This window comes from Mytilus californianus, unplaced genomic scaffold (genome assembly GCF_021869535.1).
Source record: "Mytilus californianus isolate M0D057914Y unplaced genomic scaffold, xbMytCali1.0.p SCAF_18, whole genome shotgun sequence".
NCBI lineage: Eukaryota > Metazoa > Mollusca > Bivalvia > Mytilida > Mytilidae > Mytilus > Mytilus californianus.
In genome coordinates, this window is record NW_026262666.1 from 10,141,314 (window position 1) to 10,156,941 (window position 15,628).

Sequence of the window (15,628 nt, forward strand, 5' to 3'; positions counted from 1 at the left end):
TATTTCAGTTTCAGAGATAGTTTGTAATTCATTGATATAGTTTAATTTGATATCAGTTGAACTTATATTGAAACACTTTCATTCAAAATTGCTTCTTTTTCATCATCAAATACGGTTATGTTTTCCCTTTGCCATAAAATGAGAAAAAAAAATATATAAAAATACCCAAACTTGATATACTTTCACTTTCACTTTGAACACGTGTATTTGTTTACATTTTTACTACTTCCGGTGTGAGACGCATGACACCAATTTAATATGGCGGTGCTAGGCAAACCGCTAACTTCCAAAATAACATGCACCTGTTACGAATTGGGACATACATGGACACCGTCATGCAAGAAGGCATCACTTGATGTTATGTTTGAAGTATTTAAGCAAGCAGTTAAGGTCTATGGATCACTGTACGCTGTGAGTTAACCCTCAAATTCGTGATGTACAGATGAAAGCAAATAAACTTTGAACCCCAAAATGAAAATGAGCAAACAAAAGACAAATTACTATTTAGAATGATATCAGTTTGGCATATTATAAACGGTCCTTCTAAGTTTGTTCCGACGATATTTATTAATGTAGACAGCAAGTCATTTTTGCACCACCCTCCCAAAGGCCAAATACAAAACCTTGTTGATGATTGTCAGATTGATCCATTGTTACATGAAGCTGCTTAACTCCTCTGTCAAATATTTGCTGCATATTCAAGACAAGAACCAGTTAATAACACATATTATAAATAGATCCTGTAATGGAGGCAGTCCGAGATGAAGGTCATGGAAATTTGGACTGCCACTAGTTAACAACAAATACAATAGATAGATCATGTAATAGAGGCCATCTGGGATGAAGGTCATGGAAATTTGGACTGCCACTAGAAAATAAGGGCATATTGGATAGGGACAGACATTAATTTTGCTTTGCAACAGGTCACCTATGGACCTCTCAAAGAGTTGTTGCAAGGGTTCTTAACATGCAAAGAGTGTGTCACTCTCTTGACATGAGACATTAGATTAAAAGTCCCCATTCTGACAAGACATGTTTGCATACTTGTATTCCGGCACAGCCAAACAGATGCACAACTTTGGCATGGGTTTTACTGCAGGTCGGTAGAAGACCAAAGTGGACCATATTTTAATTCCTAAGTCACCTTGTGGAAGCACTTTCCAATCCTCAATATGAATGGTTTCAGTTTGTTTTAAATTTGTCATTATTTTATACTGTATAACATGTATAAGGGATATTGTACAAAAAATATACAAAAATAAGCAGATGTGGTATGACTACAAATGATACAAGTATACACCAAAGTTCAAATGAAATAGATGTAATAGAGGAAACCGTACGGCCTTCAACAATGAGAAAAACCCATACCGTATAGTTGGCTATAAAAGACCTCGACATGAAAAATATGAAGTAATTCCATTGAGAAAACAAACTGTCTGAAAGATTCAGATAAGTTATGTTGCGTTCATTACAGCAATTAATTATGACGGAGAATTGTTTGAAAAAAATCATGTAGAGGTCTTGTCTCAGTTTGCTGAGTGAATGTACTTAGTTGATACAAAAGAATTGAAATCTAATTGAAGTAACCAGATCAACTGTTCATGCAAATCAGATAAGGTTCAAGGTCATAACCAAATCAGACACTTTAAGTTCAATGCTTTATTAATTGAGCAAAATTGAGCACAAAATCTTATTTTTCTGAGAAATAGGGTGATTCTGGAGAACTCTATTGATTGTTGGTTGCTTAACATCCAGTGGCAACTATTTCATGCATAATTGCATGTTCATGATGATTGGAGAACTTGAAAAGGGGTTCATATTCTGAAGGCTCCAAGTGGAAAAAGGAGAAGACTGACAACACCAACAGATAAAGAAACACACAAACAAATGTCAAATAAACAGTAAACAGAAAACTAAGACTTGAGAAACCTGTATTTCTCCAAAAACTGGTCATGAAGACTTGGACTAAAGGTACTCCTGAAATGTAAAGCAGTTCTACATTCAGCTCCACTAGTGGTTATGGTATTTAGATAATCTAAGTTCTAAAACTATTTTCAGGAAAGATTTGACATGTAATATATACAGTGGTATATTTATGATTATGAAGAAAATATATATTTTTTCTTAGTGTTTACAATTTTTATGCCCCCGCCATAGCGGAGGGGGCATTAAGCTTTACCCTTGTCCGTCTACGTACATAAACTTCCCAAAATTGCTTTCTGTTCTCTTACTTTAGTTTGCCTCAACCAAATGTTATGAAATTTATACACAATGCTTATTACCACAAAATACAGATCAAGTTTGAATTTTGGAGGCGTCACTTTTACCGTTCTAGAGTTATGCCCCTTTACAAATGGAAAAATTGCTGAAATATTCGTTTCCATTCTCTAACTTTAGTTTGCCTTAACCAAATGTTATGAAACTTCTGCTCAATGCTAATTACCACAAAACACAGATCAAGGTCGAATTTTGGTGGCATCACTTTTACCGTTCTAGAGTTATGTCCCTTTACAAATTGAAAAATTGCTGAATTTTTCCTTTCTGTTCTCTCACTAAGTTTGCCTCAACCAAATGTTATGAAACTTGTAAACAATTCTTATTACCACAAAACTCAGATCAAGTACAAATTTGGGTAGCGTCACTTTTACAGTTCTTGAGTTATGTCCCTTCATAACGTTTTATATGCAAGCAGGGGCATTTTATTTGTATTATATAGGGTCATAACCTTTCAAAATCAGACAAAAAAAAAAAAGCAGCTATAGAGTTTGTGATATCAGTATTAATAAGGGACACTTTTATTTGTTTAAGGAAAAAGTTATTTTGCCTCATAATAATTTATAATTTGTTTTTTGACAGATTGCTGGTGTAATCCAGAGGAAAAATAAGGATTATTTTCTGAAGTCATTCCCAGCACAGTTAGCAAGATCTACAATTTTCTTGACAACAAATGGAACCTTGTTTATAACATTTTTCTGTTTATGGAGGTAGGTAAATGTAAAAAATATACCAATACAGTTTATAATCACACATTGGCTCAGTTACAATTGGCTGCATACATGTATATGTAGCTCACTGTTCAGGAACATTTATGATACGGCCACTTTTTTGGCCATTCGAATTTGCAATTCTTAAAAAATAAAAAATCCATCAAATAACTTTCATGTGTTCACAAGACATCAATCAGCTAACTACCGTGGATTCATTTATTTTGATGGGAACCAGTTTTCACTGTTTGAAAAAAAAATTGTATTTTCATGGATATTTGATTTTGTGGTTTTGACAAAGTTTGAATATAAGCCAATAGAAAATTGACACTTTATTGAACATTGAAATTCGCCATTAACCTATACCCACAACATCCACTTAAATTTATTGGTATCCAAAGAATGGTAATGAATCCACAGTATTGTACAAATATTATAAAATATATATGCAAATATATTTTTGCTTTGTTTGTAAAGAATACAAATATTATATCTGGTATCCTACTTTTATTTTAGGCGAATGGCAAGATTAGAAGTACATCCTCTAGTACATTTTGGGGACCTTTTTGTTTTTCAGGTTTGGTCTATTTTTTTTAGATACAATAAGTAATGGGCTGCTATATTTAGTGCATGGAATGATTGTAAGATGTACATGTCTGCCTGGCAAGTTTCATCTTGTATATCTACCGGGTATGCAGTGTGTTTAATTGATGCTCCATGTTTTGTTAGGCTCCGAGCAATTAAGAGCTTGTCATACTGTTTAGACACCTCTCTATTGTTGAAGACTGTACGTTGACCTTGAAATGTCTTATATTTATTATTGCTGTTTGGTTTCTGTCTCATTGACATTTACTAGGGCCTCTGAGTGGCTAAGTGGTCTTAAGGGCATACGATACAGTTTTGTTCCCACACAGTGATTTTTTTACGAAAAATTAACATACAAGCTATTTTTCACCTAGTCAATTCAAATATGTAATTAAAGATATACCTTCATGTGCTACTTTAAGAGATAAATGGGGTTGAAATTTTAGACTTTTACTCAAAATTTTGATTTTTTTGACATTTCTATTCTTTGGATAGATATACCTATCTTTTTTGTTTCAAAAGATAAACAAAAGCGGATTTTTATAAAAACATTTGGAAAATCTTCTTTACATAAGTATGCTCTAAACTTGTATAACAATTCTTTGGAAATAATAAATTTTATTAAAGTTTTATGATTTTTGCTGTATATTTATCTGATTAAAAAAAAAATTCTTCAGTGACTTTTTCATAAAAATTGGTACAAATAATCTTCATACATAATCAAACCTAATGTCATTTTAAAAAAGGGGGGTCCATGAACTCGTTTTCAAGTTAAATCAGTCTGAATGATAAAAATCAGTTGAAAAATGCATCTTTTTCCGATATATCACAGTTTGATGTCACGAAAATACAATTTTATGTTAGCAATGCCATTACCCCCTCTGTAACTGTATCGTATGCCCTTAAGTAGTTTATCTACAGCAGTATCTAGCCTGTCAACACTGAGGTGAGTTTGAACCTGCTCATGGTTTACCAGCTCCCTCCAGGTACTCCGGCTCCTCCACCAATAAAGCTGGACACCTAGATTATGCCAACAATTAATCATTGACATATACCAAAGATCTCTGTTTATCAGCTGATTGGAAACGTATTAAAATTCATCTTGTTATATTATGTAATAAATGCAGACCATGCTGGAGTACTTTAAAAACATCCCCGTCTTTGGACAATATTTTTTAGTCATTAACAATTTTATTACCAAATTTGGATTTATCCCATGGGGTCAGTGTTCCCTCTCCCCCCCAAAAAAATAAATAAACCCATACCATTCCACAACTCAAAAAATCTTTAAAATAAAAGGATTTAAATTCCTTGATTCAAGCACCGAAAAAGTTGGTATAGTGCCTACTCCTAGAAAAGACTTTGAATTCAGAAGCGACTTTTTAGATGCTAAACTCTGAAATTCAAAGAATGTTTGTCAGTGGTGCTATTTATTGACTAACACTGAATCTTGACGCAACCATTGGTATATCATGATCAACTTACAGTCTTGCAAGTGACCATTGTTACAAATGCATTTTTTAAATTGTAAGCTGTACATGTTGAGTGTTTAAAACAAAATTGTCCAGCCAGAATGAAAGGTGAAGATCTGAGTTATTAAGTGTAAATCTAATGTAAAGTTATCTAAATCTTCAGTGAATATTTTAATGACAATTATTGTTTTCAGAAAAGTAGCAGGTTCTTTCTGTTACCTAGCAACCTTTGTTACAGGGATACCAGCTTGTGCTTTAGCTCTTTGTATAGAAAGAAAAAGCAGGTACAGTTGTGTTTTATTGTCCTGACAAATGTTTTTATCTCATCACTACTTCACAAAGTGCTTTTGATTGGTTACCGTGGTTACAGATACCAAATTTGAATTTTGAAAGTACCAGGATCTGCCTAGGAAAAGGACTCTGACAATTTTAATGGAAAATTGTAAGGAATTTCATTTTTTTTTATTTTATCAACTATTTATTATTTTGGGTTTTATGCACAATGTTACTTTTCAAACCGTGGACAAAAATATTTAATCAAAAACTTTATAGGATGGAAATAAATCTTTCTACAATGAAAATTTTCTATGAACAATTTAATCAATGGCATTTTGCTGAGGTGGATGTGAGATAAAAAAGATAAGGGCTGTTCCAGAATTAAACGCATGGGGGATGGGAGCCATACCATCCATAAAATAAAATTTTTCATTTTACTTATAATTCTTACAAAATTCTTAACAAAATGCGACTGCTCATCTTTCACCTCCCTGTTCAATCCACCTGATAAATTCTGGAACAGCCCAAAATCTAATTTTAACACTTTATGACTTACTTGTATTGTTGTAACTTACATGTAGTAAAATGTACATTTGTATAAATGTTGTTTTAGATATAGAAATTTACGTATATTTGAATAATAAATCAAATTATTACATTTATACAATGGTACATGATAGAAATGAAAGCCTTAAAAAAGCTCCTAGAATACTGAAGACAAATTAGGGGGATTGTTGCAGGATTTTCAAAATAGCGTTCTTTGTGGAAGAGTTTTAAGTACTCCAGTATCTTAATTCTGCTTTAGCTTTCTTTAAAAGTCAACTATCAAAATGTCTAATCCTTGTACTCTAGGAGCTTTAGAATGGCTGGCACACTATTATGATCTAAAACATATTACTGACTATGATTCTGTTTTCTCCTACAGGAAACTGATTGGTCATTTTTATTACCTCAGTATCTCATTTGTCCCTGCATTGACAGCCTCTTATGTTGCAATACTTCTCGAGAGGAAGTCCAGGTATGGACCAATCATCTTCATTTATTCAAATTTATGTAAATTAACATCCTTCATACATATACATAATATACAGATTGGTTTCATGCTCAGTTTGAAATTTGCTGTACTAATATATGTATGCTACTAGCTTGTATTTATTCAGAATTATGGTAAGTTTTCAAAGCTTTAAATTATTAAAGTTTTAAAAAGATTGCACATATATTCAATTACAATTGAACTAATTTTTAAGGGATTGCTTGATGACTGTCCAGCAGCAAATATTACAAACATATTCAGGATGACAATATGTTAGTCTGATATACAGATATTCTTTTTTAGCTCACCTGGCCCGAAGGGCCAAGTGAGCTTTTCTCATCACTTGGCGTCCGTCGTCCGTCGTCCGGCGTCGTCCGGCGTCGTCCGGCGTCGTCCGTCGTCGGCGTTAACTTTTTACATTTTGAACTTCTTCTAGAGAACCACTGAATGGAATGAAACCAAACATGGCATGAATGTTCCTTATGAGGTGCTGACCAAGTGTTGTTACTTTGTAGCCGATCCATCATCCAAGATGGCCGCCAGCAGGGGACTTAGTTTAACATAGGACCCTATGGGAAATGCATACAAATGACTTCTTTTAGAGAACCACTGAATGGAATAAAACCAAACATGGCATGAATGTTCCTTATGAGGTGCTCACCAAGTGTTGTTACTTTGTAGCCGATCCATCATCCAAGATGGCCGCCATCGGGGGACTTAGTTTAACATAGGACCCTATGGGAAATGCATACAAATGACTTCTTTTAGAGAACCACTGAATGGAATAAAACCAAACATGGCATGAATGTTCCTTATGAGGTGCTGACCATGTGTTGTTACTTTGTAGCCGATCCATCATCCAAGATGGCCGCCATCGGGGAACTTAGTTTAACATAGGACCCTATGGGGTATACATACAAATGTCTTCTTTTAGAGAACCACTGAATGGAATGAAACCAAACATGGCATGAATGTTCCTTATGAGGTGCTGACCAAGTGTTGTTACTTTGTAGCTGATCCATCATCCAAGATGGCCGCCATCGGGGGACTTAGTTTAACATAGGACCCTATGGGAAATACATAAAAATGTCTTCTTTTAGAGAACCACTGAATGGAATGGAACCAAACATGGCATGAATGTTCCGTATGAGATGCTGACCAAGTGTTGTTACTTTGCAGTCGGTCCATCATCCAAGATGGCCGCCAGCGGGGGACTTAGTTTAACATAGGACCCTATGGGAAATACATACAAATGTCTTCTTTTAGAGAACCACTGAATGGAATGAAACCAAACATGGCATGAATGTTCCTTATGAGGTTCTGACCAAGTGTTGTTACTTTGCAGCCGATCCATCATCCAAGATGGCCGAAAGCAGGGGACTAAGTTTAACATAGGACCCTATGGGAAATACATACAATTGTCTTCTTTTAGAGAACCACTGAATGGAATTGAACCAAACATGGCATGAATCTTCCTTATGAGATGCTGACCAAGTGTTGTTACTTTGTAGCCGATCCATCATCCAAGATGGCCCCCAGCGGGGGACTTAGTTTTACATAGGACCCTTTGGGAAAAACATAAAAATGTCTTCTTTTAGAGAACCAATAAATGGAATGGAACCAAACATGGCATGAATGTTCCTTATGAGATGTTGACCAAGTGTTGTTACTTTGTAGCCGATCCATCATCCAAGATGGCCGCCATCGGGGAACTTAGTTTAACATAGGACCCTATGGGAAATACATACAAATGTCTTCTTTTAGAGAACCACTGAATGGAATGAAACCAAACATGGCATGAATGTTCCTTATGAGGTGCTGACCAAGTGTTGTTACTTTGTAGCCGATCCATCATCCAAGATGGCCGCCAGCGGGGGACTTAGTTTAACATAGGACCCTATGGGAAATACATACAAATGTCTTCTTTTAGTGAACCACTGAATGGAATGAAACCAAACATGGCATGAATCTTCCTTATGAGATGCTGACCAAGTGTTGTTACTTTGTAGCCGATCCATCATCCAAGATGGCCCCCAGCGGGGGACTTAGTTTTACATAGGACCCTTTGGGAAAAACATAAAAATGTCTTCTTTTAGAGAACCAATAAATGGAATGGAACCAAACATGGCATGAATGTTCCTTATGAGATGTTGACCAAGTGTTGTTACTTTGCAGCCGATCCATCATCCAAGATGGCCGAAAGCGGGGGACTTAGTTTAACATAGGACCCTATGGGAAATACATACAATTGTCTTCTTTTAGAGAACCACTGAATGGAATTGAACCAAACATGGCATGAATGTTCCTTATGAGTTGCTGACCAAGTGTTGTTACTTTGCAGTCGATCCATCATCCAAGATGGCCGCTAGGGGGGGGCTTAGTTTAACATAGGACCCTATGGGAAATACATACAAATGTCTTCTTTTAGAGAACCACTGAATGGAATGAAACCAAACATGGCATGAATGTTCCTTATGAGGTGCTGACCAAGTGTTGTTACTTTGTTGCCGATTTACTGTTCAAGATGGCCACCAGGATATTTTATTAAATAACGGGACCAATATTAATCAAAATTTGGCCTCAATCATTATTTGGGTATCTGTTATGATTTTTATCTATCTTTACATGATTTCTAAAACCAAAGTAGAGTCAGGTGAGCGACACAGGCTCTTGAGAGCCTCTAGTTGCAATCGGTGTCACATGTGGAGCAGGATCTAGAAACTCTTGGGTAGCACCCCAGGTTTTTGGTGGGGTTCTTAACTTTTAATGTTGGGGTTAGTAGAATGTTGTTTTGTAAGGTAGTTTATATTTTTTTCCATGGCATTGTTAGTTCGTTTTCAACTTATGAGTTTGACTATCCCTTTGGTTTCTTCCACCTTTATATACCAATATACACAGTCAGGATTTTTACTGTGTTATCTCACAAGGTAATTAAGTCAACAAAAAAAGGCATACAATTATTTGGCTTCTGAACTCAGCTGATCAGGATTCGGTCTTGCTTATGAATGCGATTGGCAGAAGAGTGTCAACTACAATACCAATTTTGTAGGATTTGGCTAGAAATAGAAATACTTGAGTAGGTTTTCGGCTGTTGTCTGCTCTATGGTCGGGTTGTTGTCTCTTTGACACATTCCCCATTTCCATTCTCAATTTTATTGTTTCAGTTTGGAAATGGAATGGATGTACCACAATATATACTTGCAAGAAATTATATAGGAGATAGCAGTTTTATTTATTGCTGCTCCTTTTTTGACAAATAGTGGATGGTCTTATAAAAAATGAGCTACTATGTAAAGAACTCTCATTTGATCAAAGTGAAAAAAATTTTAATAGCCTAACCTTTATCTTTGGGACAGCATACTTTTGAATGCATGTTTATTTCAATCTCTAAGTGTGGAGAGGGAGGAGGAAAGAACCATTTTTTGATACTGATTACAGTCCTTAAAACCTTTGAAATTAAAGGAAACTCCCTTCATTGTGTCGAAAGAAGGTATCGCTTAATTGCAAATTGGCAGTTAAAACTACATAGGTACTTCAATCAGCAAATCTTGTTTCCACCATAGATCCTTTTGTCTTCGTAAAAACCTGAGGATTTTGATATTATTTGTTGTTTCAGTGTAAAATTACCAGCTACATTTTAAGATTTATACCAAATTTCTAACAAAGCTTTTAATACCCTTTAAGTCCCATTACAGGTTTTTAAATACCTTGGAAAACGGTTTCTAGACATATGTAAAAAAAAAATGGTTTTGCTGTTTGTAGCCAGTCATACTTTTACCATGCCATGCAAGTCATTACATTAACTTTGAAAATTTTAACATGGCAAAATAATTTAATGTGGACAGAAAGGATGTGTAAAAAGGTGTTAAACATGAGACAAAATTTCCACACATGGATTTTACTTGCAGGGGAAGTAACTCCTTCTTAAAAGAAATAGTAATTAAAGAAAGTAATAGAACCCACCTTCTTTTTTCTTGCATTATTTATCATGCTCCCCTGACATCATTGTATTACGTAGAATTACTCAATTACGGAAATAATTTAAGCTCTAAAAAAAGATGTGATTTCTCATGACCATATAATAAAGTACATCTTGTACGTCTTTAATATTATAAATTATGATTACATCATAACATTATCGCTTTAGGGATTATTTTCAGATTCTTTATGAACAGTTTTATGCTGATATTTAAAGCTAATTTTGCATTAAGTAGGAAAAACTTCCGATAAATTTAATTATTTAGGGTAGGAACGTCTTTTTATGTAATTAATGGAACAATTTGCATATGAATAAGTATGGTAAATAGGTGTACTCTGTCATTATTTCGTAAATAGTTTAATTTATTTTTTCGGTAGCATGAATTTATTTTCTGCAGAATTAACTCGGAAAATTGTCTTGTTGCGATGATTGTTATGAGTAGAACCTAATAACAGCTTTTATATTTCATTTTTGTAGTAATTTAATTTAAAATCATTTCCTAGAAATGAGATGAAAATATAGTTAAAAGGACTACCAATAGTTTTAAGAGTAATATAAGCTTCAGGGGCATTGCATTTTTCCACAAGAGGGTATGATTAGATTTTTTTTGTCTTGATTTGTTACCAAAGGGTAGTTAAGCTTTATTAGAAGTATATTTTAGGTTCAGATGATCTACTTTTTATGCTTGGATGATTGATGTCATTTTGGTATGTCCATTTCACTTTTTATACGCCCGTTTACGGGACGTATTATGGTATACCGTTGTCCGTCTGTCTGTCTGTCATCAACATGTCGTACATTAACTCAAAAATGCTTTAACCAATTTGCATAAAACTTTGGTGAATTGTTAATATCTATTGACGTGAGCTCCCATTCGTTTTTTTATAAAATTTAGATTTTACGTTTCCGAGTTATGGGGTTTTATTCATTAAAAAAAGGGGGATTTTCCAGTTTTCGGACAATAAGTCAAGAATGCTTTCACCAAATTGCAAGAAATTGTGGCAAATTGTTTATATCTATTGACATGAGCACCCTTTCGACTTTTAAATTCTAGATTTTACGTTTCCAAGTTACAGGGTTTTATTCATAAAAAAAGGGGGGATTTTCCAGTTTTCCGACAAAAACTCAAAAATGCTTTCAGCAATTCTTATGAAACTTTGGTGAATTGTTTGTATGTTTTGATGTAAGCTCCCTTTAGAATTTTATAAAGTTTACATTTTACATTTCTGAGTTATGGGGTTTTATTCATTAAAAAAAGGGATGATTTTCCAGTTATCGGACAATAACTCAAAAATGCGATCAGCAATTCTCATGAAACTTTGGTGAATTGTTTATATCTATTTATGTAAGCTCCCTTTTTATTTTCATAAATTTCTAATGTGACATTGAGAATTAATTGAACTTTATTTGTATATAGTCTGACAACAGATTTACTAAGTATTGCACAACAGAAAGAAATCTTTAATTGAATATAAATTCAATTCATATAACCAATTTCAAGATCTTTGACTACATTTATTCAGAAACCTATAATATGTCAAATATTTAATTACAATCCAAATTCAGACCTGAATCAAGCTTGGATATTGTGTCCATTTTTGCCCCAACTGTTCAGGGTTGTACCTCTGTGGGCGTATCTAGCTGCGCTCAGCGAAGCAGTTTATTGAAGCTTGGAATACATTTCTTAGACATCACTAAGTTAAGACTGCCAATGCAAAAGTATAAAGAAATTTTGAAGGCACAGTGAATTAAAAAACTTTGTTATAGAGGCAACTCATTAACAATTTACTACATGCATGAAATTACCCAGTTCACCTGTCTCAGTTTTTTTATTGCTATGTTTGCCAGCTCTCTTTGCATTCAAACAGCACAACTACTCCACCATTTTGGTTTTAAAAAGAGGGCATTAACTTCAATGAAGTGGGCAGTTAAGTCGGTTAAGATCTTAGAAATTGCCACAGGTAAATTAACTTTTAAAGGTTTCATGTCCTAACTTTTTATGTAATTACTTTTTATGAAGCAATTCATACATCCTAGAAGGCCTACTTTTAGTATTGAATGGAATTAATTACGTAGAGACTGGTCCCGAAGATTACAACATCTTAATAAATGATAAAGATTATTACGCATTAAATACAGCGCTATATAGTGCCTATTGCCTGAAAGCTTGTGCAGAACTCGAATAGCAGGTGTTCCATGAACAAAATTTTGTCGATTAATTGAATTTGATGAAGATTTCCATTTATTTTGTACCTGCCGGAGGTATTTATAGCTGACGAGAAAAGAAGTAATTAAATATAATAACAATTGAAACACCTGATCCACGTTAGATAATTAACTATTGTGGACAAATCAACGAAGAATTTTATACCATCAATGGCAGTATTGTTCCCATGAAATAGCGCTTCTCTAACATTTGATTTAAAAATTGATTGTTTGTGTGTATGGATTCAAAAGGCAAATTTCAGTTGACGTTTTGAATTACCTGTTGCTGTCAATAATTTCAATTCTGTTAAATGATAGGAAATGACTTACGTATTTAATTTTTTTTATTAATTTATAATTGGTTGTTTTCAATTTTAAGTAAACTTTTGTGTTCCTTCTTCTAACTGCCAGCTTTGTCAGAATTTTTTTAGTTTTTTATATAATCACTCCACCCAGTAATGACTAACAAATTGCCTATTAGAATAGAATCAATTACCCTAATTCATTTGGTCAAAAAAGTTAATTACTTGTCTCTCAAGTTAATTTGTAAAAGAACAACAAAAATTAAATTGTGAGAAACTACTTTAACTACAGAGAAAATAAATAATGTGAATTATTTTCGTAAAGTTAAAATTTCGGGATTTTCAGTGCAAAACTGCTTTTTTTGGTCCAAGATTGTGATCAAACTGTTTTAAAGAACAAATTTACATGAAGGGATATTTTCACAAATTTGTTTGAGTCCAGCTTTTTCTTTTTACAATGATTGTTATCATCTGTTAAGAAATAATTTACATGAAGGGATATTTTCACAAATTTGTCTTACTCTCAAAATTAGAAAAAGTAAACCCCTTGCAAAATATTCTCCTTTTACAGTATTGACTGCTTTACTGAACTACAATAACAGATAGGGTTCTCACTAATGAGTCTATGATTTCTAGACCCCTGAAAATCTGTCAGGACTCATCATTTTCTAAATTAGATAGCCCAAAGATGCATCACGATTGTACCATATTGTATCAGCTGAGTACAGATAACCTTATTTTATAGAAAAAGTATGAAAATTTATCTAAATTTGAAGTAATTTCATTGCCCTTTTTTGTCAATTGAGAATTAGATTTTAAATTATAGCAATAATGATTTTTCTTCTCACTGTTGGACTTGCCATGACCAGAAATTGTGAGTCCCTAGACTTCCTTTAATAATCTTTAGTAAGAACCTTGACTGTATAACTGATCTGCAACATTGAAAATAAAATTTTTATTTATAGCAATGTGGATTTCCCTACTTTTGATTGGATACTGCAGATCGTTATCACCCATTGATCTTTGACTCTTAAGAGAGAACTACACAGTAGGGATCAAGTCATATTTGATAGATATAAGAAGATGTGGTATGAGTGCCAATGAGACAACTCTCCATCCAAGTCAAAATTTATAAAAGTACACCATTATATTTGACCATACATTAAGGTTTATCATAACAATATAACAAATACAGTTTTATTTACACCACAAACAGACAAACAGGTGCAACTCAAAGATTTTTATGGGACTAGCAGCATCTAGAATGGCTAGATATGCATTTTTATGCACCACCTACGATAGTAGAGGGGCATTATGTTTTTCTGTCTGTGTGTCCATTCGTTCGTTCGGCCGTCCGTCTGTCCCTCCGTCCATCTGTCCCGCTTCAGATATAAGTTTTTGGTCAAGGTAGTTTTTGATGAAGTTGAAGTCCAATCAACTTGAAACTTAGTACACATGTTCCCTATGATATAATCTTTCTAGTTTTAATTTTAATGCCAAATTAGAGTTTTGACCCCAATGTCACGTTTATTAGTTAACTCCCTTTTAGGATTTTTTTTTAAAGTTATCTCCCTTTTAGAAATATTAATTAGTTGTCTCTGCCTTTGGAATTTTTAATAGTTTTCTCCCTATAGAAGTTTTTTATACCGTAGTTATCTCCCTTTTTTGGATGGATGGATTGATTGATTGATTTTTGCTTGCTTAACATCCAGTGGCAAATTAGTCTAATCTCATGCAAGTCATAACCGACAAATTTTCACATTTGCTGTTTTATATAAATTTTTAACTCTCATTGATGTTGGGAGACATTTGTTTTGTAATGTCTGTCCATCTTTATTGCAATCTGTGTTTTATTGATTAAAGTTTCTGAAAGATTTTAAAAGATAAACATTTTTGCAGTTTGAATGCTGACTCAGCCTGTGACATCATTATGTTATTTGACAAGTCCCTTTAATACTTGAATATTCAAAGCGGTATATGCCTTGGACAGACAGTTTTTCCGCAGTATTTGATTTCTACCTTTTCTCCTGTACTTAAAGTTCATTATGTATTTTGCCCTGTCATTGAATTCAATATTGTACTGCAAAATGTCCTCCATAGAAACCATTATACCTTATAACAGATAATTTTTTTTTTATTGTAAACAAGTCTAAAATGACGTCCATCAACGAAGATTCATTAAGATTAATTTCTGGATGTCTTCTGATCACGATATTATTATGTCAATTACCGTGGTAACATTTCCTATTCCCAGAAAGCTTTCAATTTTACCATTAATTATAGGATAAATTTTCAAATTTAAAACCTTTGTTTGATGTTCATTCGTCAGGTATGGTAGAGATTTTTTAGAATATAGATCTGATAGCATCATCGTATTGTAATTAGCTTCATCATATGATAGCGGGTATCTGTGGTGAGTCCATCAACTAGTAACAACGCTGACAACCGTAATAGCTCAACCATAATAGCTCAAAATTTCTGATTTTTTTAATGTTATAAACCGTTGATATTAAAAGATAAGTTTTATCATTTGTATTTCATATAGAAAAAAATGGTATAATAATTCTCATGACACGGAATGATATTGTCAGCAATATGTTATTGTAACAGCAGCTAAACTTCATTTTATCTGACTATTATATTGTCAGAATTATCGTGGACAGATTCAAAATTATAGGTAATGGTGCGTTACGTATTGATACGATCGGCGTTCATGTAATACTACAGATTTCTGATTTGATAAAGTCTTTATTACAAAACAAACAAAATACCATGGTTCATTATTTACAATA

The 15,628-nt window shown here is 33.6% G+C and overlaps 1 protein-coding gene across 2 annotated transcripts in view; it reads left to right on the forward strand.

The window, feature by feature from the left end:
• The first annotated feature begins 243 nt into the window (after positions 1 to 243).
• Positions 244 to 15,628, forward strand: part of LOC127726699 (transmembrane protein 135-like) — a 113,770-nt gene continuing 98,385 nt past the window's right edge. The window contains exons 1-3 of one of the 2 annotated variants that reach the window (XM_052234152.1): positions 244 to 411; positions 2,857 to 2,984; positions 5,236 to 5,325. In XM_052234152.1, the coding sequence (XP_052090112.1) occupies positions 259 to 411; positions 2,857 to 2,984; positions 5,236 to 5,325 (371 nt within the window). In that variant the 5' untranslated portion in view covers positions 244 to 258. Of the gene's footprint in view, positions 412 to 2,856; positions 2,985 to 5,235; positions 5,326 to 6,242; positions 6,336 to 15,628 lie in introns of both variants that reach the window. The other variant, XM_052234150.1, reaches the window with a different exon arrangement.